The 21,562-nt window shown below is 39.5% G+C and overlaps 1 protein-coding gene across 2 annotated transcripts; it reads left to right on the top strand.

Moving 5' to 3' along the window:
* Positions 1-6,651: 6,651 nt before the first annotated feature.
* Positions 6,652-21,398, top strand: LOC133484443 (ribose-phosphate pyrophosphokinase 1). Of its 2 annotated transcripts, XM_061786992.1 has the most exons (8): positions 6,652-6,806; positions 6,876-7,045; positions 8,291-8,480; positions 11,049-11,147; positions 13,875-13,999; positions 15,263-15,436; positions 15,784-15,943; positions 18,551-21,398. In XM_061786992.1, exons 2-8 carry the CDS (start codon positions 6,924-6,926, stop codon positions 18,641-18,643), a joined length of 963 nt encoding a protein of 320 aa, XP_061642976.1. In that variant the 5' UTR covers positions 6,652-6,806; positions 6,876-6,923; the 3' UTR covers positions 18,644-21,398. The 2 variants fall into 2 exon arrangements, with proteins under 2 accessions (XP_061642976.1, XP_061642977.1); XM_061786993.1 differs by having other exon boundaries at positions 6,702-7,045; positions 8,291-8,474.
* The last annotated feature ends 164 nt before the right edge of the window (positions 21,399-21,562 follow it).

The following is a 21,562-nucleotide window of genomic DNA, read 5'->3' as shown; positions in this document are numbered from 1 at the left end:
TAATTAACAGTTTTGTGTGTTGTAGTAGGAATGGTATAATTAGTATATGAACAAAAATGCACCCAAAAAATACAATACGGTATTAATACTTACTAAGGTACATTCCCCCGCCTCTTAATCTGTGCCGATTCATCACTTCCCAATGTAGTCCAGCTGTACAAATGTCTAAGTAACAGATATCATAATAATAAATGCAACAATCGCTAAGCCTGCACAAAGTGAATAAACATGTGCCACTCTTCCCATTGAATGAGGTGACCTCTGGAAGGAGAGATCTCAGGAAGTCAGACGTAAGGGATGTCACACGAAAAGGTCACCTCATTCAACGGGTAAAGTGGCCCTAACAAGATTTTTTGAAACAAGGCATGTGAGCGATTAGTATGGAGCCACCAACTACTGTATACTGGGCAACAAAAACAACCTATTATTGACTACCCCCAAGAACTTGCGATTTTTGATATGGGCGACCAGGGCATTCTCCAGGGGCAATCCCTACTGTTGACGATCGGTCTGCTATGTTTAACGCTCTGGGCCTGGTTGTTCAAAACTTGGTTATTTTAACCATTGGTTAACCCCTAACCACCGGTTAAATTCTTAACCCGCCGTTAGCTAACAGACAGTTAAATATGCGTTGTTCAAAACATGGTTAGTCACGTCGTTAGTTAACGGCACATTTAAAGTGAACCGTGTGGTTGACGTCACTGGTCAGCGCCAATATATCCCACAATTCCTCATTTTGTTGACTTCCGGTTTAGCGAATAAACTGTCATGAGCAGACCCGGGCCATTTCGCACAAATGTTGGCGAACTTTCCTGTAAGATTAAACAACCATAAACTTTGTACACTGTAACACTCTACAGGAACTGTAACAGTCTACAGGAACAATTATGGCGTGTCTATCGTGATAATAGGTATCATATTGAAATGAAATTCACTGAATTTATTAATTATTTATTGTTAATATTAATGTTCCAAACACGTACAGCTCTCTGTTTTGTACTTAAGATTGGATACAGAGAAGGGAAATCACCTACAATTACTAGAGATTTTGTAGATGATTCATTGAATGGTTTGAAAACAAAATTAACTAATTTTTTTTATTATTATTATAATGAATGCCAGTTTAGGTTTCATTGTACTTTCTATTGTTTTTTTTAATTTATTTATAATATTTTGAAATATAATAATCAATATAAACACCAATGACTTTTACATATATTTAAATTAAATGCATCATCATTGCAATGTCACTTTGAACTATCTTTAAATGGTATTCAATGATCCAGTGAACAGAGAAAATCAGTCAAAACTTTACAGCAGATATTGTCCAGGTGCTTCACATGGATGTAATATGATTCTGTCAATATACCTTACTGAAAAACTGACTTCATTGTGGGACATAATCATCCATCCATCCATTTTCTGAGCCGCTTCTCCTCACTAGGGTCGCGGGCGTGCTGGAGCCTATCCCAGCTGTCATCGGGCAGGAGGCGGGGTACACCCTGAACTGGTTGCCAGCCAATCGCAGGGCACATAGAAACAAACAACCATTCGCACTCACAGTCATGCCCACGGGCAATTTAGAGTCTCCAATTAATGCATGTTTTTGGGATGTGGGAGGAAACCGGAGTGCCCGGAGAAAACCCACGCAGGCACGGGGAGAACATGCAAACTCCACACAGGAGGCGACAGGGATTGAACCCCGCACCTCAGAACTGTGAGGCTGACGCTCTAACCAGTCGGCCACCGTGCCGCGGACATAATCAACTATTCTTAATAAATCCGTGAGCTAATTCTTTTGGCTTGTTATATCTATTTTAACCTATATTATTATATTTAATTGAATGCAATTTTAGACTGTTATTCAAGTTACCGTGGTCAAGGAAAATATAGACATTTTACGGGTGCTTCATACAGACGCAATGTTTATCTATTTCCAATATTTGATTTTGACTTCATTATGTAAGATCGTTCAAATGTCTTATTTATTGAATAAATCGATGAAATATATGTTATTTTCCTAACCTTTAATGTCCCATGTCTTGAGATGATACACACCAAGTTTGAAGCGAATCATTAGCCGCAAACGGCATCTCGAGAGTTAACCACACTGTTAAAATGTAAGCGGCGGTTCTGAGGTGTGTTAACTTTAACGTCAAGTTAACAGCCCGTTAAAGTTAACCGGGTTTTGGACAACAAGATAATGGTGCTGTTAAAGTTAACGGTCAGTTAAGTCTACTTAACCAGTAGTTAAAAAATAACCGAGTTTTGAACAACCGGGCCCTGATTGATTGATCTGAATATGCTCACCTAACATTGATTTACTGGGAAGGACGATGTCGGACATGGTAAAAAATTCATTTTCAAAGTGGACTTTTCAAGAAACAAAATCGACTTTGTGAGGGGTAGGTTAACCAACATATTTGCAGTCTGGCTTGTGTCAAACTGCAAAAGATATTTTTGGGCACTTTCAGAGCAGCATGTACAAACCCCAATTCAAAATACAGTACAATGATTTGCAAATCCTTTTCAGCCTATATTCAATTGAATACAGTATCAAGACAAGACATTTCATTTGTTCAAACTAATGAAAGTTATTGTTTTTTGGCAAATATTCTCTCATTTTGAATTTGATGCCTGCAACGCATTCCAAAAAAGCTGGGACAAGGGCAACAAAAGACTGGGAAAGTTGAGGAATGCTCAAAAAACACCTGTTTGGAACATTCCACAGGGGAACAGGTTAATTGGAAACAGATAAGTGTCATGATTGGGTAGAAAGGGAGCAAGGCTCAGTTGTTCAAAAGCAAGGATGGGGCGAGGTTCACCACTTTGTGAACAACTGCCTGAGCAAATAGTCCAACAGTTGAATAAAAACGTTTCTCAATGTACAATTGCAAGGAATTTGGGGAATTCATTATCTATGGTCCATAATATCATCAAAAGATTCAGAGAATCTGGAGAAATCTCTGCATGTAAGCGATAACACCGAACACCAACATTGAATGCCTGTGACCTTCGATGCCTCAGGTGGCACTGCATTAAAAAACGGCATCACTGTGTAAAGGATATTGCCACGTGGTCTCAGGAACACTTCAGAAAATCATTGTCATTAATCACAGTTTGTCACTACATCTAGAAAATCAAGTTGAAACTCTACCATGCAAAGCAAAAGCCATATATGAACAACACCCAGAAATGCTGCTGGCTTCTCTTGGCCCAAGCTCCTTTGAGATGGACTGATGTAAAATGGAAAAGTGTACTGTGTTCTGGCAAGTCCACATTTTAAATTATTTTTGAATATCATGGAGGTGGTGTCCTCTGGGACTAAGAGGAAAAGGAATGTTATCAGCGCAAAGTTCAAAAGCCAGCATCTGTGATGGTATGGGGCTGTGTTAGTGCCCATGGCAGAGGTAACTTGCACATCTGTGAAAGCACCACAATGCTGAAAGGTCCACACAGTTTTTCGAGCAACATATGCTGCCATCCAACCAATGTCTTTTTCAGGGACGTCCCTGCTTATTTCAGCAAGACAATGCCAAGCCACATTCTGCACGTGTTACAACAGCATGGCTTTGTAGTAAAAGAGTGGGAGTACTAGACTTTCCTGTCTCCCATTGAGAATGTGTGGCACGTTATGAAGCGCAACATACGACAACAGAGACCCCAGACAGTTGAGCAACTGAAGTTGTACATCAAGCAAGAATGGAAGATAATTCCACCTACAAAGCTTCAACAGTTAGTGTCCTCAGTTCCCAAACACTTCTTGTGTCTATTGAAAAGGAAAGGTGATGTAAAACAGTTGTAAACATCCCCCTAACCCAGCTTTTTTGGAATGTGTTGCATGAAATTCTAAATGAGTGAATATTTGTTTGCGCATTAAGTATCTTATATTTGTAGTGTATTCAACTGAATATACCTGTAATTTCTTGTGTATAATGCGCACCCATGTATAATACGCAGCCCCAAAGTTGACCTCAAAATTCTGGAAAACCCTTCAACCTATGTATAATGCATTTTTACAATGCATGATTTCGCCTGTGTGGAGTTTGCATTTTCGCCCCGTGCATCCGTGGGTTTTCTCCGGGTACTCCGGTTTCCTCCCACGTCCCAAAAACATGCGTGGTAAGTTAATTGAAGACTCTAAATTGCCCGTAGGTGTGAATGCGAGTGCGAATGTTTGTTTGTCTATATGTGCCGTGCAATTGGCTGGCGACCAGTTCAGGGTGTACCCCGCCTCTTGGCCGAACCGAGCTGGGATAGGCTCCAGCATCCCCGCGGCCCTAGTGAGGATAAGCGGTACAGAAAATGGATGGATGGATGTTAATTTTTTTAAATTCAATAAGTAGTTGCTGCCCTGTGAACGTTTCACCAAGCCTGTTGTGGAAAATAACAGCTGGCACTATCTTAAGGGAATCGAGTTACATGAAACCCGTACCCCGTCTCGCCTGAAGATAGCTGGGATAGGGTCCAGCACGCCCGCGGCCTTAGTGAGGAAAATGGACAGATGGATGAACAGATGGATGGATTTTTATTCTACCCATATGATCAAAACATGAAGTATTATCTGTATTTTGTTAGTTTTTTCAAAGAATTATACTGAAGTTACGCACTTTATTTGAACACATAATACTTTCTTTTCATTTACTTGCTTTTATTTTTAAATTCACAGCCCTACTTTTATTTAGTAAATGAGAAAACACACAGTTGTGCTCATGTTTGATTACCCAGGCAGAATTTTTAAAACGTGTAGAATTCTTTGAAGAAAACATGGAGGACCAGGCGAAACACATTTAATTTTATTTTAATGGGATTCAAACTAAACTGTCAAACATTTCCGAAAAGCATTATCATTAAACAAAACATAACCATAAAGAAAGTGGCGAGGCCACCCAACATTGTCTTAGCCCACCCTATGAATTCGTCCTCAAATTAATTTGAAAAAATATATATATTTTCAGCGGCACGGTGGACGACTGGGTCGAGCGTCTGCCTCACAGTCCTGAGGGGCGGGGTTCAATCACCGGCCCCGCCTGCGTGGGTTTTCTCTGGGCACTCCGGTTTCCTCCCACATCCCAAATACATGCATGGTAGGTTGATTGACAACTCTAAATTGCCCGTAGGTGTAAATGTGAGTGTGAATGGTTGTTTGTTTCTATGTGCCCTGCGATTGGCTGGCAACCAGTTCAGGGTGTACCCCGCCTCCTGCCCGATGATAGCTGGGATAGGCTCCAGCGCGCCCATGACCCTAGTGAGGAGAAGCGGCTCAGAAAATGGATGGATGGATATATATTTTTGTTTTTTAGAAAAAAAAAATAGTTGGTGATAGCACAGCACACGTTTTGACAATGACAAAAAAAGTAAACCTCGTGAAAATCGGTTGAGAAATGAGCATTTTATGACTTATAATTTTAATGTCCATGCATTGCCCTTGAAGGAACATCGACCTTCCCAACATAGCCATGTCGGTTCGCCGGGCTACTACAGTGCTAGCGTATAGTCTTCATATGTATGGTCAGAACCGCTACACACATTTTCATCTGTGTTAATGTTAATCACCAGTTAATGCTTGATTTACAACCGTGACAAAATCTATGAAATTACAGTTGACTTCAATGCCTCCTTTTGAAATGCTCTATGTTATGTGTTTCCACTGACAGATAGGAAAATGAAATGGTGCCTTCTCTGTAGCTATTAGCTAATAAGCTAATGAGGCACTTGGAGCTATCGCTAGCTAATTGAATAGCAAAGAGTTTTTGCCCAGTGTATCTGATACGATATGAAATGTCTCCGTAAATAGACAAGATATGGCGTGTTCATACGTGTTATTGTTGTTGTTGTTTGTTTGTTTTTAAGAGTATGGGGCAGAAAAATTTTTATATGCCCTGCAGAAACTCGAAATCTTACCAAGAGTATTTTATCTCTAGTCAAAACTAATTAAAATTACGTTTTATATATATATATATATATATATATATATATATATATATAATAACTTACTCCCCTGGAAAACCTTTTGTCTACTTATTTCAAGTAAAAATAAAAACATTTAAACAAGTGAAAACAAGGTGATGAGTCTTTCTCGCTGGCCGTATCAGGTTGCTTTCATTCCCATGACTACATGTGCTAAATCTAGTTAAATGCTCGTTTACGACAGGACACCCAATGAAACATTGTTTGCAAATGTCTGCTTTTCAATAGATGGACACACGCTACTTTTTAAAAAGAAATCAGCCAGGTGCTACGGAAGCGTATTGCTGCCACACACACAAAAAAAATTTCACTATCACCTTTTAACGTGATAAGTTTCACGTTATAACATAATAAGTTTCACGTTATAACATGATAAGTTTCACACTACAATATAATAAATTTCACATTATAACGTGATCTGTTTCAGATTATAATGTGTATAGTTCAGGGTGTACCCCGCCTCTCGACCAAAAATAGCTGGGATAGGCTCCAGCACGTCGGCGACCCTAGTGAGGAAAAGCGGTACAGAAAATGGATGGATGGATAATAATAATAATTAAGCCCACCAAAAATAGGCCTAGCGACGCCACTGATACGTATAAATGCGTCATTTAACAATTTTGACATCGGAAATACAGTACCGCACGACTTTAAGTATCTGGAACTCTCATAATTCCAATAATACATGAATGCAGCATTGCATTGTTGACGCTCTGTGCGGTGTGACGTCATCACTACCAGCCGTAAGTGAAAGCGTGCGCGAGGCACGGAGAGGAAAAGGTCGCACGCGTGATGTGTCGGAGTAGAGGTGGCTAGGTGGTCGATATTGTGCTTCGGTAAGAGTAGGCAGACAGCTGTTGATAATTTTCTTTCGCTGACTTGTTTTTTTCCATTACTAATACAAGCTGTTGCCGTCGCCTGCTTGACCACTCGACGCACTGGACCGCAGCAAAATGCCAAATATCAAAATATTCAGCGGTAGCTCACACCCAGACCTGTCTCAAAAGATCGCAGACCGCCTCGGTCTGGAGCTGGGGAAGGTTGTTACCAAGAAATTTAGCAACCAAGAAACATGGTGAGTTTATCGTCGCTGCTCTTTTATTTTATTAAATAAAATTTACTTGCTCGTTAACTGCGCTAATGTAGCCTTGCTAACGTGATGATAGGAGCTTTGTTTATTCTGTCTCCTGCAACGGCGTATGTTTGAGCATGTATTCGATATCCTTGATACCTAGCTTTAGGTCCACGTACAACTGCACTGTTTTGGCCTCACAAGTAAGATAATTCACAGCAACAATAGAACCATTAGGGTGAACTAGTAGAACGATTGTGTCTTACTAGTAACCGTTTTCCACAACCAGGGCCACTTTTGGCCTACGAGTACGGCATTAAGCTGGATGAATGAATGCTTGAACTGATTCGATACACATCTTGAGGTCCATGTACGAGTACGCTTTTAGTCCTCACTAGTAGGGTAGCTTTGTCATACAACTACAAACTACAACAACATGTTACTACTTAAGTGAAGCAAAACTGCACTTGTTGACAACTGTGCCCTACTGCTACTACTAGTACAACAATTGTTCGATTAAGAAATTAATCAGCAACTATTTTGATGATCGATTAATCATTTAGAGACCTTGTTTAATTTAAAATGGTCAGAATCCTCAGAATTTTAGCCTCTCAACAGTAAATAATATCAGATTTCTTTACTCCTCCTACAGTGCAGACTGATTATCTTTGTGCTTAAGCAAAATGAGACCTTTATAAACATCTGCTTTTACTTTGGAAAACAATGGTCAGCATTTTTGTGTATTTTGTGACATGTTACGGACCAGACCAGTAAATCATAATCAATTTGTTTGTGCATTTTCTGCCCCGTCAATTTGAAATAATGTCCTGTTTTTTAACAAAGGGATGGAAATTTAAATGTTTTTATCTGATTGATTGAAAAAAAATCAACAGAATAATCGATTATTAAAATAATTGTTAGTTGCCACCCTAAAAATTTGACTATTTAATATCTAGCACTGCACTAGTAATAATAGTACCATGCAGATGTCAACCAGTTGACAGTTTTGCCTCACTAGTAGCATGTAGTTGCCCTACTAGCATGTCAAAGTTGTCCTGCTAGTGTGCAGAAAGTATATGGAAGGTTATTGAATAAATGCTCAAATGACTTTCCATAAAGGTAATTGGGCTCCCTCCAGTTTAACCCAGTACATGTGACATTTGCCTATTGTTTATTCTGTCTCCTGTTTGCTTAGTGCTCTGCTGCTAAGTGATGTTTGTCTTGTCACCTCTGTGAATCCACCCACAGCGTGGAGATAGGAGAGAGTGTTCGAGGAGAGGATGTGTACATCGTCCAGAGTGGCTGTGGGGAGATCAACGATAACTTGATGGAGCTGCTCATCATGATCAACGCCTGCAAGATTGCGTCTGCCTCCAGAGTTACTGCCGTCATCCCTTGCTTTCCATACGCCCGCCAGGACAAGAAGGACAAGGTGGGGGTGAGGGACAACTGTCTAATTTTCTCTGTCATGCTGTTTGCACTCTGACGTCATGACGAGAAGCCTCTGGCCATGTCCATGCACTCAACTCTGCTTTTTTTTTTTTTTTTTTTTTTGGTGCTATCTTCTCGCTCATCTTTTTTTGTTGTGAGTCCATTCCATATTGCATAACCCGTTGCTAGTGATCTTGCAAGTTTCATGTTTAAAGATCTGTTTTTATATGTTGATTATGATAAACAACATGAGCATCATACAGGGTGTCCCCCAAAAAATTGACAACATAGATTTTTTTTCAAAGTCTAATTACATCCAGCCAATTCTCGCACAAATTAACTCAAATTTGATTGAGATGTGTAAAACTAGTTAAGGGGACGTAAACCCACAGATTTTACTTTTAATTATGTATTTATTTATTTTACCCCCTCCCCAAGAATACGTTGTACCACAAATCAGAACACTGTATTCTGATTAATATTGCATTCGTGGAAAAGGAATTGAACAGAATATAATTCATTCATCTCCAGCAAGCGCAGGACGTGGCCATTTTAGGCAATATCACCCTCTGCTGGCAACCAAAATTAACGTCACACCTACTCCCGCGATGGTTACGTACAGTCATGAAAAAAAATTATTCGACCGCCCTTGTTTCTTGTTCATTTGGTACAACTAAAGATACATTTGTTTGGAAAAGTATAATGATGAAAACAAAAACAGCTCATAAGAGCTGATATCTAGCTATTTTCTATGGTTTTCTTGATAATATCCAAAATCACTGGGAATACAATTAAGCATCTCAAATAAAACATCAAGTATTATGGAATCAGCTGCATTTTTGTCATGTTCATTGTATTCTTCAATATTCCTTTACCAGTGTCATGAATTAAAATAAGAAATTGAAGAAACAAGGGTGGTCTAATCATTTTTTCCAAGACTGTACCTCAAATGACCAAATCCAGAAAATAGATTTTTAGGCTCTCTGTGTATGTTGTGGTTGCTGACATGATATTTGAACCTGAATTTGCTAAATGTTGTTCATACGATCATGTTAGGAACCGCAACATACACAGGGAGGTTTGCAGACTCCTCGCTTATGCTTACGGGTTTGGTCACATGACATACGCAACCATCACGGGGAAATTAACGTCACACCAACCCCCTCATGTGACCAAACCCTGAAGCATACGCAGGGAGTGTGAAAACCTGTTGTTAGCAGACTCCCTTTGTATGTTGTGGTTGCTGACATGATCGTTTGAACAACATTTTAGTAAGTTCAGGTTCAAACGATCATGTCAGGAACCCGTAGCATATTCACTTTTTGTTCACATGACGTATGTAACCCTCGCAGAGGTTGGCACAACGTTAAATTTTGGTCACCGACCGAGGGTGATATTGCCTAAAATGGCCACGCCCTGAGTTTGCTAGAGATTGAGGAATTATTCTGTTTAATTCTTATTCCACGAACGGCAATATTAACTGGAATACTGTGTTTTGATCCGTGGTGGCACATACAGTAGAATGTATTTTTGCAATAAAAAATTATGTGGGTTTACGTCACGTTTTTTGTTTTTTTTCAGGGTGGTAAATGACATTCACTAGCTATGAAACTATGAAAAGACATTTTGTGCATCGGAATATGCTTGAACTAAGTCAAACAAAAGTGTGCAGCATGTATTTTTGATGAAATTCAAGAAATATACACTGACTGGAAGGAGGATTTTGATATGGCATAAACAAAATCAGAGAAGAATGCAAAATGTCTGTCCCAGGCAGTGTGCATATTTAACATTTGTGAAGCTTTGCAAAATCGGTTATTAAATCCATATCCGTTTGAATGTTATTGGAATTGTCCATCCATCCATTTTCTGAGCCGCTTCTCCTCACTAGGGTCGCGGGCGTGCTGGAGCCTATCCCAGCTGTCATCGGGCAGGAGGCGGGGTACACCCTGAACTGGTTGCCAGCCAATCGCAGGGCACATACAAACCAACAACCATTCGCACTCACAGTCATGCCTACGGGCAATTTAGAGTCTCCAATTAATGCATGTTTTTGGGATGTGGGAGGAAACCGGAGTGCCCGGAGAAAACCCACGCAGGCACGGGGAGAACATGCAAACTCCACACAGGCGGGGCCGGGGATTGAACCCGGGTCCTCAGAACTGTGAGGCTGACGCTCTAACCAGTCGGCCGCCGTTATTGGAATTGTGATAGATATATTTCATTTTTGAACTGGGAGCCTATTTAATTCTTACAGCGTAGTCACTCAGATATTCATATTTCAAATGCTGTCAGATTTTTTGGAACGCCCTGTGGTTCTCTTGTTTTACAAGCTATGATTGCTCGTATTTGACATGCTCATAATGTTTGCACCTAACTGATGTTAATGGTGGCTTCCAATTTTTCTTTTGGATTATTCAATCGATGTAATACAAGTATCACACATTATTAGGAAGGGGAATTGTAATTTTTAGAACGAGATGCTAACTTCTCAGTTCAGTGCTATTTTTAGCCTAAAGTCATGCTTGGGAGTTGTCATTTTCCTCGTGATTTAACAGATCCCTTTTCATTGCAGAGTCGTGCTCCCATCTCTGCCAAGTTGGTTGCCAATATGCTGTCCGTGTCAGGTGCTGACCACATCATCACTATGGACTTGCACGCCTCGCAAATACAGGTGAACATTTGCACAACACAATGAGGGTTTGGAGCTTTCCATGATCATGCCAGTGAGTGCATCGTTCTAGGTTTAATCACTTCAGAATACAGGTGGAATTACAGTCTTGATAGTTAAATATCCGACTTTTGTCAGGCGCGTTTACACTGGGCCAATTATAGCAACCTGGGCTTCAAATGGCGGGAGCGCAATATTATGATGCTCAACAAACTAAAGTCGTTACGGGTAAAACTTTATCACTCTCCAAAGCATCTGTCGAATCAAGCTTTTTTTAAAGCTGATTTCCTGTGCAGCCCTCCAAATAGATTTTCCCTGGCTTTGTATGAATGCCTGCTCTAGAAGTTTGGAGTATTCCTCAGTGGTGGTAGTAGCAGGCCTTCCGTTGCGTGGTTTTTCAAAAACAGATACTGTTTTGAGAAACTTGGGTGAATAGCATAAATTGAACTATGCGTCAGAGCTGTGTGATGGCCATGAAATTTCTCAAACTGCAGCAGAACTGCAGTCAAGAACAGAAAAGGTTCTTGCAAGCCAGCAATTTTGCAACGCTGCTCCAGTGTCAATTGGAGAGCCGTGGTCAAGGGTATGATATGGTGAAAAAAAAGTACATATAGCCTAAGCAATTAAATTCAGATAAATTCAGATAGTGAGGACAACAAGCCAGAGGTGGGAGACTTGAGTTACGAATCTGAATGATATCTGAAACAAAATGGACAAAATATTTTTACGTAAACTGATGGATTGGTTTTAGTGTGTTAAATTAAAGTGAAGAATGTGAAAGTGGCCCTTGTATCCTTCAGTTTTTCCTCAAAGCGGCACTTGGAAAAAAAGGTTTAGAAACCCCTATCCTAGTCAAACAATCCAGATTTTCGGTTTCAACCATTGCTTGACCACAATACAGACTTCCCATTGTAAGTGCCCTCGTAGGCCAGATAAGCACAAAGACCTTTCAAATCTTAAAAGATTTTTTATCTTTGACAGACTTCACACATAACGATACAAAATATGGCATTTAACAGTTTTGGTCATATTGTGTCTAGTGTTCTCTGCTAATGTCAATACAGAACACCACACACAAAGATTCTGTTCAAACATTAAACTCGAAATATCGCGTGATCGCATATGATCTCACAAGACTGAAGAAGACGAAACACTTCCGGCTTTGCGCTGATGTTTCCCAAACGTTCCCGAAGGTTGTCGGATCCGGGAGCCTTATAAAATGGCGTTGTCCTCAAAAAATGGCTTGCTTTGGAAAATACTTCTTGCTCTCTGGGGAACCCACATTTATACAACAAAACGACATCGGCTAAGAGATGCTTATTTTTTTATTTTAAAGTCGTTTCCTTTTGTTGAGTCAGGGTGCTGCTTGATTGGCTATATTCCGTTCCACGTCATAATTCATGCGTCATGACTCTGGAGAAGTCGGCGTTCCCCACACACATGAAGACTTTTGTCGTAAATATTAGACTTTACACCGATCTGATCGGCCTGATCGATATCGGCTGATAATTAGCATTTTTTGCTGATCGGCTTTGTCATAATTCGCCGATCGTTGATCGGCTCTGCAAAAGACATTTACTCCGCGTCGCCATCATATACAGCATATTTGAATCCAAAGGCTAGTTTATTTTTAGCCTTATCGTGTGTCTTTTGATGTAGTACTGTAAACATTTGACAGCCAATATTTTTTATTTGTAAAAAAAAAAAAAAAAAAAAAAATCATGTCGGCATTGTGAGACAGACAACACGTAATGCATGGATCAGAATACAAGACAAATTTGGTCTTTCACGATTGCACTATGTCAGACTACTGCAATAAAATCTTGTATTCCGATACCACCGCATCCCGTCTTTTACCATCACTGGGCTTTATCTTGTCAACTCAAACGCAACCAGATACACTCATGACCAGGGCCACAACAACAACAATCGATCGCGTCGTGTGTATTGTAAGAACAAAATAGGGAAAAATGTGTGCTAGTGGTCACCGGTGCTCGGGAGAGGACTTTAATTCAAGGCTTGCTTGAGGTATGTTCATGTACTTTTAATACGATACGGCTCGCAAGCAGGCAACAAAACGTAATGTAGCCTAGCAAGCTAGTGCTAACACTAACGGTTGTACCGGCGTTCTGTCGAATCATGCTCTAGAGTTTCGGTGCGTGTGAAGTACTTTAATTACAATAAAGTAATTTAATTAAAGTAAGTTAGCACCCATTATTTCTGTCATGTTGTAATGTTGGTTTGACCTGACTGATTAGAGTACATGACCTGACAAGATATTTTTGAAGATGCGTAGTACACAAGTATATACATTAATGAACAAGTCATTTAAATAGACACATTGCTCCATCTTGTCATCGGATCGGTGATTGGTTGTCGTTATTTTTTTTCACTCGGTGATCGGCCCCAAAAATCCTGATCATGTAAAGCCTAGTAAATATTGAACACGTTCATTTTTTAAGATTGTCGGCCCCGACCTGTTATGGACCTTAAAATCAGGACGAATCCACTCTTAACACACATTAGACCTGAGGACAATCTTCTAGGATCATCTTATCAGACTTAAGATTGTCTGGTATTTGGCGTGCTTGGTTGGGAAGGAGCAAAATCGACACCTAAACAGGCCAATTGTCTGCATGTGCTTACCGGCTCTAAGATTTACATCAATGTTCCCCAGACAGAATTTTCACCTATTCCCAGTATGATAATGAACTGCCATTGTCTTTTCAGGGATTCTTTGACATCCCAGTTGACAACCTCTACGCAGAGCCCGCTGTGTTAAAATGGATTAAAGAAAACATACCTGAGTGGAAGAACTGTACCATTGTCTCACCGGATGCTGGAGGAGCAAAGAGGTCAACTGAGGCCATTAGCACTACAATCTTGTCATTTAACCTCTATAATTTCTACTTCAGTTAAAACTTTGTCTGAGATGGTCAAATTTATTTGAGCAATAATATTCTCTTTGCTCTGCACTAGGCCTGTCAGGTTAATAACTCTATCGCCTTGTCGTTCGATAAATAAAATGGACACGATGGTTTTTCCGGACTCGATAAATAGGCATTTACATGTGCGTCTGTTTACTTACGTTATCGACATTCAGTCGCGCTACTTGTTCACCTCTCCTGTCATTTAAGATGCTCACTGCTGTGGAAGGTGACACACACACACACACACAGGCGGGTGTGTGGCGCCGTTGAAGTAGAGTGAAAGAAAGAATTGGCTTACTTGACGCTAAGTTTTCCAATGGCTAGCCGGTTACTGCACAATTACAGAAAGTTGAGCAATGTAAATCCAATTACTTCCAAAGTCTAATGCCACAGCGATGTTGTGGGAACATTTTGGATTCAAGCCAGATGAACGCGACGAATGGCGATCCCGCTAACATCAACGAGAACGAGCTGGTATGTTGAATTTGTATGAAGTCGCAACAACATCAACACAACATAAATCTCACAGTGACAAAATAAATTTAAAACAACCATTCGATCCAGTTTCTTCAGCTCGGAACAAAAACACAGTCGGACATTTTCCATTTTTCGTCAGCTTGCAATTAAGGAAGGCTTTGCCAACAAACGCATACATATAAACGTGACAGCGTATATGGCGCACGCTCACATATACAGTATAGAGTTACTCGCTTTTTGCGAAAGAGATGCAGCCATTCAACATGTTGAGAAACCAGCTTGTAAAGAAATCCTGCAGACCTTTGATTGGCAGTACGAGTCTTGATGTAAAACAGGTTGCTTTGATTTGCTTGTGGTGCTGTTATTAATGTTTTTGCCTGGCATTTTCTTAACCAACTGGAAACTTGATTGTGAGTATATTGCCTGTTAGGGTATTAAAGACTCTCTCTTTCTCTCTATACCTCTGTGCCAAATTTTTTATATTTGTTCATGTGCAATTTTTGTGAACAGAGTCAGTTTTATTTATATTTTTATTTATCTTGAATTATTATGCTTTGGTGTTATGCTCTAATGTCATATTAGTGACATTAAAAACAACAATACATACATCAAATATGATAGTTTTTGGGAAAATATATCTTGAAAAATTTATCGTGACAGGCCTACCCTGCACATTAGCTGTATTTCATCTACTTTCTAATCTCTTTACAGGGTCACCTCGATCGCTGACAGGTTAAATGTGGACTTTGCTCTCATTCATAAAGAGCGGAAAAAGGCAAACGAGGTTGACCGCATGGTTCTTGTCGGGGACGTGACTGCTCGTGTTGCTATCCTAGTCGATGACATGGCAGACACCTGTGGTACCATCTGCCACGCTGCCGACAAGTAAGCACCATCCATGATAGCTATTCATCTGATAGTGTCTGACCGTCTGTGAAAAGCCATTTGAGCATTTATTCGATAGCCGTGATATTCAGTTTGAAGTCCATGTACTAGTATGCTCTGTCTCCTCACTAGTAAGACAATTCAATGCGTTGTTCAAACAACTAGGGTACTATTAGTGGCAAAATACTTTACAAGTAAGACACAGTAATTCTACGATTACACCCTTGTTGTTCTATTGGTGTGCTGAGTTGTCTTACTAGTGAGGACCACAAGCCAGAGGTGGGAGACTTGAGTCACAAATTGGCTTTCGATAACTGTCTGTTTTTTATTTTTTTATTTTTTTTTAGGCTGATTTCTGCCGGTGCCACAAAAGTGTACGCCATCCTGACCCACGGCATCTTCTCTGGGCCTGCGATCTCTCGCATCAATAATGCCTGCTTTGAAGCAGTTGTAGTCACAAATACGATTCCCCAGGAGGAGAAAATGAGGCATTGTCCCAAAATACAGGTAAACATTATTCTGTCTTGTGGTCTGTCTAATGCAGTGGTTGTCCAAATTTTTCTGTCATGTACCCTTTGGAGGAATAATTTCCCCAAACAAAGCCAAGCAAACAGTTAGACACAAAAATGCAAGTGCAGATGTTCATCCATTTTCTATAGTGCTTGTCCTAATTACCATAATTTCTCGTGTATAATACGCATTTTCCCCCCTAAAAAATTCTATACATTATACATAGGTATAGGGGAAAATAAAAAACACTTTCATATTTTATAAATGTATGCCGCCATCAAAAGGATATGAAAAAGCTGTACAGTTTCATTCCAATATGCCACCGCCACCTAGAGGTTATCGGAAAGGTGTACACTTTCATTCTAGTATGCCGCCGCCACCTAGTGGTTATGAAAAAGGTGTAGCCTAAACTTTTATTCTAATATGACAGGGGTACGTATGACTCGTACTTGCAAATCAGTGGCTTTTCATCGAAATTCGCTGTTTTGAACTCAAAATAGGCCATTTACGTAAATCGTATAGATCCAATGAGTTTTTCCTGGAGGCGGGGGGGGGGGAGGGGGTCGCCGTTGCTGACGTCATACGGTGTTTCGTACTCCTTGAACGCTGGCAGCTAGATCCATTCCACAGATCCACCATCAACACACAGATGTAATTGTGAATATTACTCTGTGGTGGACTAATATGCGGCCTGAGGTTCCACCTGTGCGCTCAATGTCACAGGAGTTGACGAGACCAGAAAAAAAAACGCCGCTTCTGCTGTTAATAAGTCACAGTACCTTTTACTCCGTTGCAATGATCTAAATGTCGCTCGCTACTTTTATTTTTCAATTATTGCTTATTTATCAACTATATGGTGCGCGAGACTCCGACTTCCGCATCGGGCGCTGTTTGCGCCAATCCAATTTAAGCGCTAGTGACGTTTGAGTCTAGTTCACCAATCAAATGACACAAGAAAGTCACGTGACCTCACATAACGTCCATTGTGTTTCCCGGACATAGGTATTCACACTAGATAAGCCTACCCTGCTGATTGTCGTGTGTATGTGCCGGCCATGTTGGGAAGGTCGTAGTTACCATGAAGGCAACGGCGCGTTACTCTTGTTTACATTTTCACGAACAAAAACAACAGCTTGCATGTATTGTAGTATTTTTCTGGCACTGTCTGCCCAGACGTGGATATTTCAGCTCACTTATAACTTGAGAAACCACAGTGCAGTAAATTTTAGATTTTTTTTTGTAGTTTTGACTGCATACACACACACACAGCAACATCAGAATTTGTACATTCACTTTTTTTTTTTTTTATGTTGATGCGCTAGTAAAAAAAAAAAAAACTGAAGTACTCAGTACTTGAGTAATAATTTCACTGTGTACTTTTTTTGTAGGACTACTATTTATTTTTACCTGAGTCACATTATTGTCAAGTAACAGTACTCTAACTTGAGGACAATGTTTGGCTACTCTACCCAACTCTGGAGCAGACATCCTCTCTTTATTTTTTAAATACGACTGATGACTGAACAACAACCATCATTAATTTCTTTATGGTTATGTTTTGTTTAATGTTAATGCCTCTCTGAAATGCTTGGTAGTTTAATTTGAATCCCATTAAAATAAAATTGAAACGTTTTTGCCTGGCCCTTCATGTTTTCTTCAAATTGTACCGATCTTACAAATTCTGCCTGGGTAATCAAATATATGAGCACAACTGTGTTTTCTCATTTACCAAATAAAAGTAGGGCTGTGAATTTCAAAATAAGAGCAAGTAAATAAAAATAAAGTATTGTGTTCAAATAAAGTGCTTAACTTCAGAATAATTCTTTGAAAAAACTAACAAAATACAGATAATGCTTCATGTTTTGATCGTATGCGTAGAAGCAAAATCATGCATTGTAAAAATACATTACACATAGGTAGAAGGGTTTTCCAGAATTTTTAGGTCAACTTTGGTGGTGTGTATTATACATGGGTGCGCATTATACACGAGAAATTATGGTAGATTCACAGGGGAGCTGAAGCCAATGCCAGCTGACTTTGGGGAGAGGCAGGGCACACTTTGACTGGTCGCCAGTTAATTGCAGGGAACATATTGACTAACAATCATTCAGACTCACATTCCCACTTGTGGACAATTTAGCCTTCAATAGGAACAAACCCCGAACATCTCGACTATGAGGCAGATGTGCTAACCAGCACCCCACCGTGCTGCCTCAAGTGACACTGGAGTAGCAGCAGCAGTAGTAGTAGTAGCTGCTGTGAGATTGTTTTATTTCAAACTTTTGCAAGAGGTTTATTCAAACGCTCCTGGAGATTGTTTTATTTCAGACTTGGTGAAAGAGTTTTATTCAAACGCTCCTCCAGAAACACGTTTTCTCATACACTATCTTCGTGCACTAGGTTTTCTTACAAAAAAAAAGATGGAAAAAAATTGAGAACAATGTGCACCCACGGTTTGAGAACAACTGATCTAATGGAAGGCAATCCTGTTTGTTTTTAGCGTAATGACATTTAATTTGTTCCTGATCCACTCCTTGTTCATTTTCTATTATTAGATCTATCCAAAAAGTCTTCTCACAAAGATTAAATGTTTTCATCTTCCAGGTTATCGACATCTCCATGATCCTTGCGGAGGCCATCCGGAGAACCCACAATGGCGAGTCGGTGTCATACCTATTTAGCCACGTACCCTTGTAACTGAGTCTACTGTCCGGCTAAAATAAATGAAGAGGCATATTCCCCAAACACAACCATTAGAGGAGTTCCCTTCAACTGCGGATGAAAAGAACTATCATGCCTGTTACATCCGTCCCTCTCATTTCTACATTGTCTCTCACAGATGGAACACCAAATAGGCCATATTTATTGAGTTGAGTTTAAATATACCAGGGAATTGTGCAGCTGTACCACAGGTTAATTTGGAGTGCCTCAACAGTTGAACAGAGAAGACCATCCATCCCCTTCTTTCCTCTGTAACTTAAATTTTTGGTGGTAAGGAATTTATTTTTAAATTTGTTTTAATGAAGAACAAAGCCTTTAGCCGGCTGTATGGGCTATGTGTTTTTCTTTTCATCTTTTGAGGTACACCAATTGAATGGGGTTTGCCCACTGAGGTTGTATTTTTAAGATGTTACGCTAGCTTGGGGATTTGCAGGTACACACACATGCGATGGTACGTATACAGGTGCATATCAATATATTACAATATTGTTGGAAGTTTATTTTAGTTCAATTCAAAAAAATGAAATTTGTCTATAGTTTCAATCCACACAGTGAAATACTTCAATTAATATATATATATATATATATATATATATATTTATTATAGCGACCGAAAAACCCAAATTAATTTAAAATTTTGGTTATACAACAACAAAATCCATACTATAATAATAATAATAATAATAATAATATAACGGTTTTCAAGGTACTCAAAAGATGCTTTACAATTGCACAAATTATTCATTTACTCCACAGTCACTCATCAGTGATGGTAAGCTACTTGTGACAGACGGAAGTGTGGCTGCCATTCTGCGCCTACACCACCTCCGACCACCACCAAACATCCAACCACATTCATTCGTAGGCAATGTGGGTTAAGTGTCTTGCCCAAGGATACGACAAACATTTGTGCTTGGGCGGGGATGCGTACCCCCTCTGGTTGCGGAGTTTAAATAAATGAAGAGGCACTTACCCTCTGCATCACGCTGTCTGCAAGTGATTTAAATATATAACATAGATGGTAATTACCCTTATAAAATGTTAAATCAGTCTGTATTTCACTTTTTGAATTGAACTATATAAATGAGAATTTATGATATTCTTGTTCATTGAAATATACTTGTACAGTAAGTACTCCTATTTTTTCTCCCCTCTTCCTTTTTTGGGGATTTTGTATCTTAATCCACCTGGTACACACATAAAGATGGTCGGCCTGTTTTTGACCAGATTTTGCCCTTTCCCGACAAAGGATGACAAACGGAAGATTTTTTGATTTATAAGATTATTTTAGTCTGAGGTGTGTCGAGAGTGGATTTGTCACAATAATAGGGTCCAACAATCTAAAATATTAAACATGTTCAATATTTACAACCGAGAATCTCCATGTGTGTGGGGAAAGCCGACTACTCCCGACCCATGACACTGATTTCTGCCATAAAACAATGTAGAATGCCGATCAAGAAGCAACCTGATTGAGGAATAAGCTGACTTAAATAAAAACAAACGTCCTACTCAAAATCATATTTTGTATAAGTGGGTTCCCAAGACCCCGGTCCCCAGAAATGTGAGGCAGATGTGCTAACCAGTCAAGCACCGTGCCAGCCACAGTACAACCAAAACTGATTTTTAATTTTTTTTGTTAAATCTTCGTGTGGTGTAGGTAACAGATAAAAAATCTTTTAAGATTTGAAGAATCCTTGCGTGCACCACACCTGGTGCACACAGAAAGACACTCCCGATGAGTCTGATTTTCCCACACACACGAAGATTTTTGATCGTAAACATTGCACGTTTAATATCAAAGATTGTCGGACCCTGTTATTGGGACAAATTCACTCTTAACACACCTCAAACCACAGAAGAATCTTAGAAGATATAAAATGGCATTTGTTGTCTTTGGTAGGGAAAGGGAAAAATCAGGACAAAAAAAAGACAGATTATCTTTGTGTGTACCAGGACTTAATGCGGAACGTCACATGACCAAACCCGGAAAACAGGTTAGTGGACTTCCTGTGTGGACAGCGACAACTATGGGCTAAAGAAATGATGGTTTGGACCTGAACTTACTACATTATTGTTTTCTTTATCACTGGTGTTGTTGAACAGAAGTTAGACACATGTATATAATTTATTTCTACATGTATGATGTTTGTAAACACCATTGAAGCCTAAACATCGGCTATGGTCATCTTGAAGACATCTTGTGTAAAACAAAAGACACTTTAGACATTTAATATTCCTACGGGAGCTTTGTCCCGCTCTTCTGCCATATGGCTCTGCCAGTGACCTGAACCAAAGGGAAGTGCTTCGTCCTGTTTTGCTGTATGCAGAAGTTGGTTGCCCGTAGTCCCTATTCCAAACTATACAGTTTACTTTTTGAGTAGGTGCCATTTTCCCAGGTGATTTATAATAAAACTGGAATGATTATTATTTTTATTCCGCCCCCCCCAATTAATGGCGCACAGATTTGTGCCAAATGGACATAAAACCAACAGAGAATACCTAAGGAGATAGTCCAATTTGGCCATTCTTTGTTTTGGTGTTCTAATACCTGTACTAAACGTTTTGTAATGTTACACTAAGTGCAGTCCAACTTATTTCCCCCCAAGGGATTTTCTGCACCCCTTGTTTTATTTTCAGTAACAAAACGTGTTCGTTACTGCATTAATTGATGTCCACATGTTTATTTACATTTTAAAGAGAAACAATAATGGGTATTTGTCTTTGTAGAGCATCCTATTTTGTTTTATTTTTTATTAAACCTCTTCAAATACCAAACAACTGTCACAACTCTTGAATTTTGGTAAAAGAATTGTAGTAAACTACTGACAGGAATCTAACTACCAATTATTTTCTTTTATAAGATGTATTATTGAAACAACGCGTGTCAAAGTC

This window comes from Phyllopteryx taeniolatus, chromosome 10, assembly GCF_024500385.1.
Source record: "Phyllopteryx taeniolatus isolate TA_2022b chromosome 10, UOR_Ptae_1.2, whole genome shotgun sequence".
Classification (NCBI taxonomy): domain Eukaryota; kingdom Metazoa; phylum Chordata; class Actinopteri; order Syngnathiformes; family Syngnathidae; genus Phyllopteryx; species Phyllopteryx taeniolatus.
The sequence above is the reverse complement of the archived record's forward strand: the minus strand, read 5'-3'. Positions and strand labels throughout refer to the sequence as shown.

Bases quoted from the DNA above. Each gene is read 5' to 3' on its own strand.
- LOC133484443 (XM_061786992.1), top strand. From the start codon at position 6,924: ATGCCAAATATCAAAATATTCAGCGGTAGCTCACACCCAGACCTGTCT. The intron at 11,148-13,874 runs GTGAACATTTGC...TTGTCTTTTCAG, and splicing joins TGCACGCCTCGCAAATACAG to GGATTCTTTGACATCCCAGT. The intron at 15,437-15,783 runs GTAAGCACCATC...ATTTTTTTTTAG, and splicing joins ATCTGCCACGCTGCCGACAA to GCTGATTTCTGCCGGTGCCA.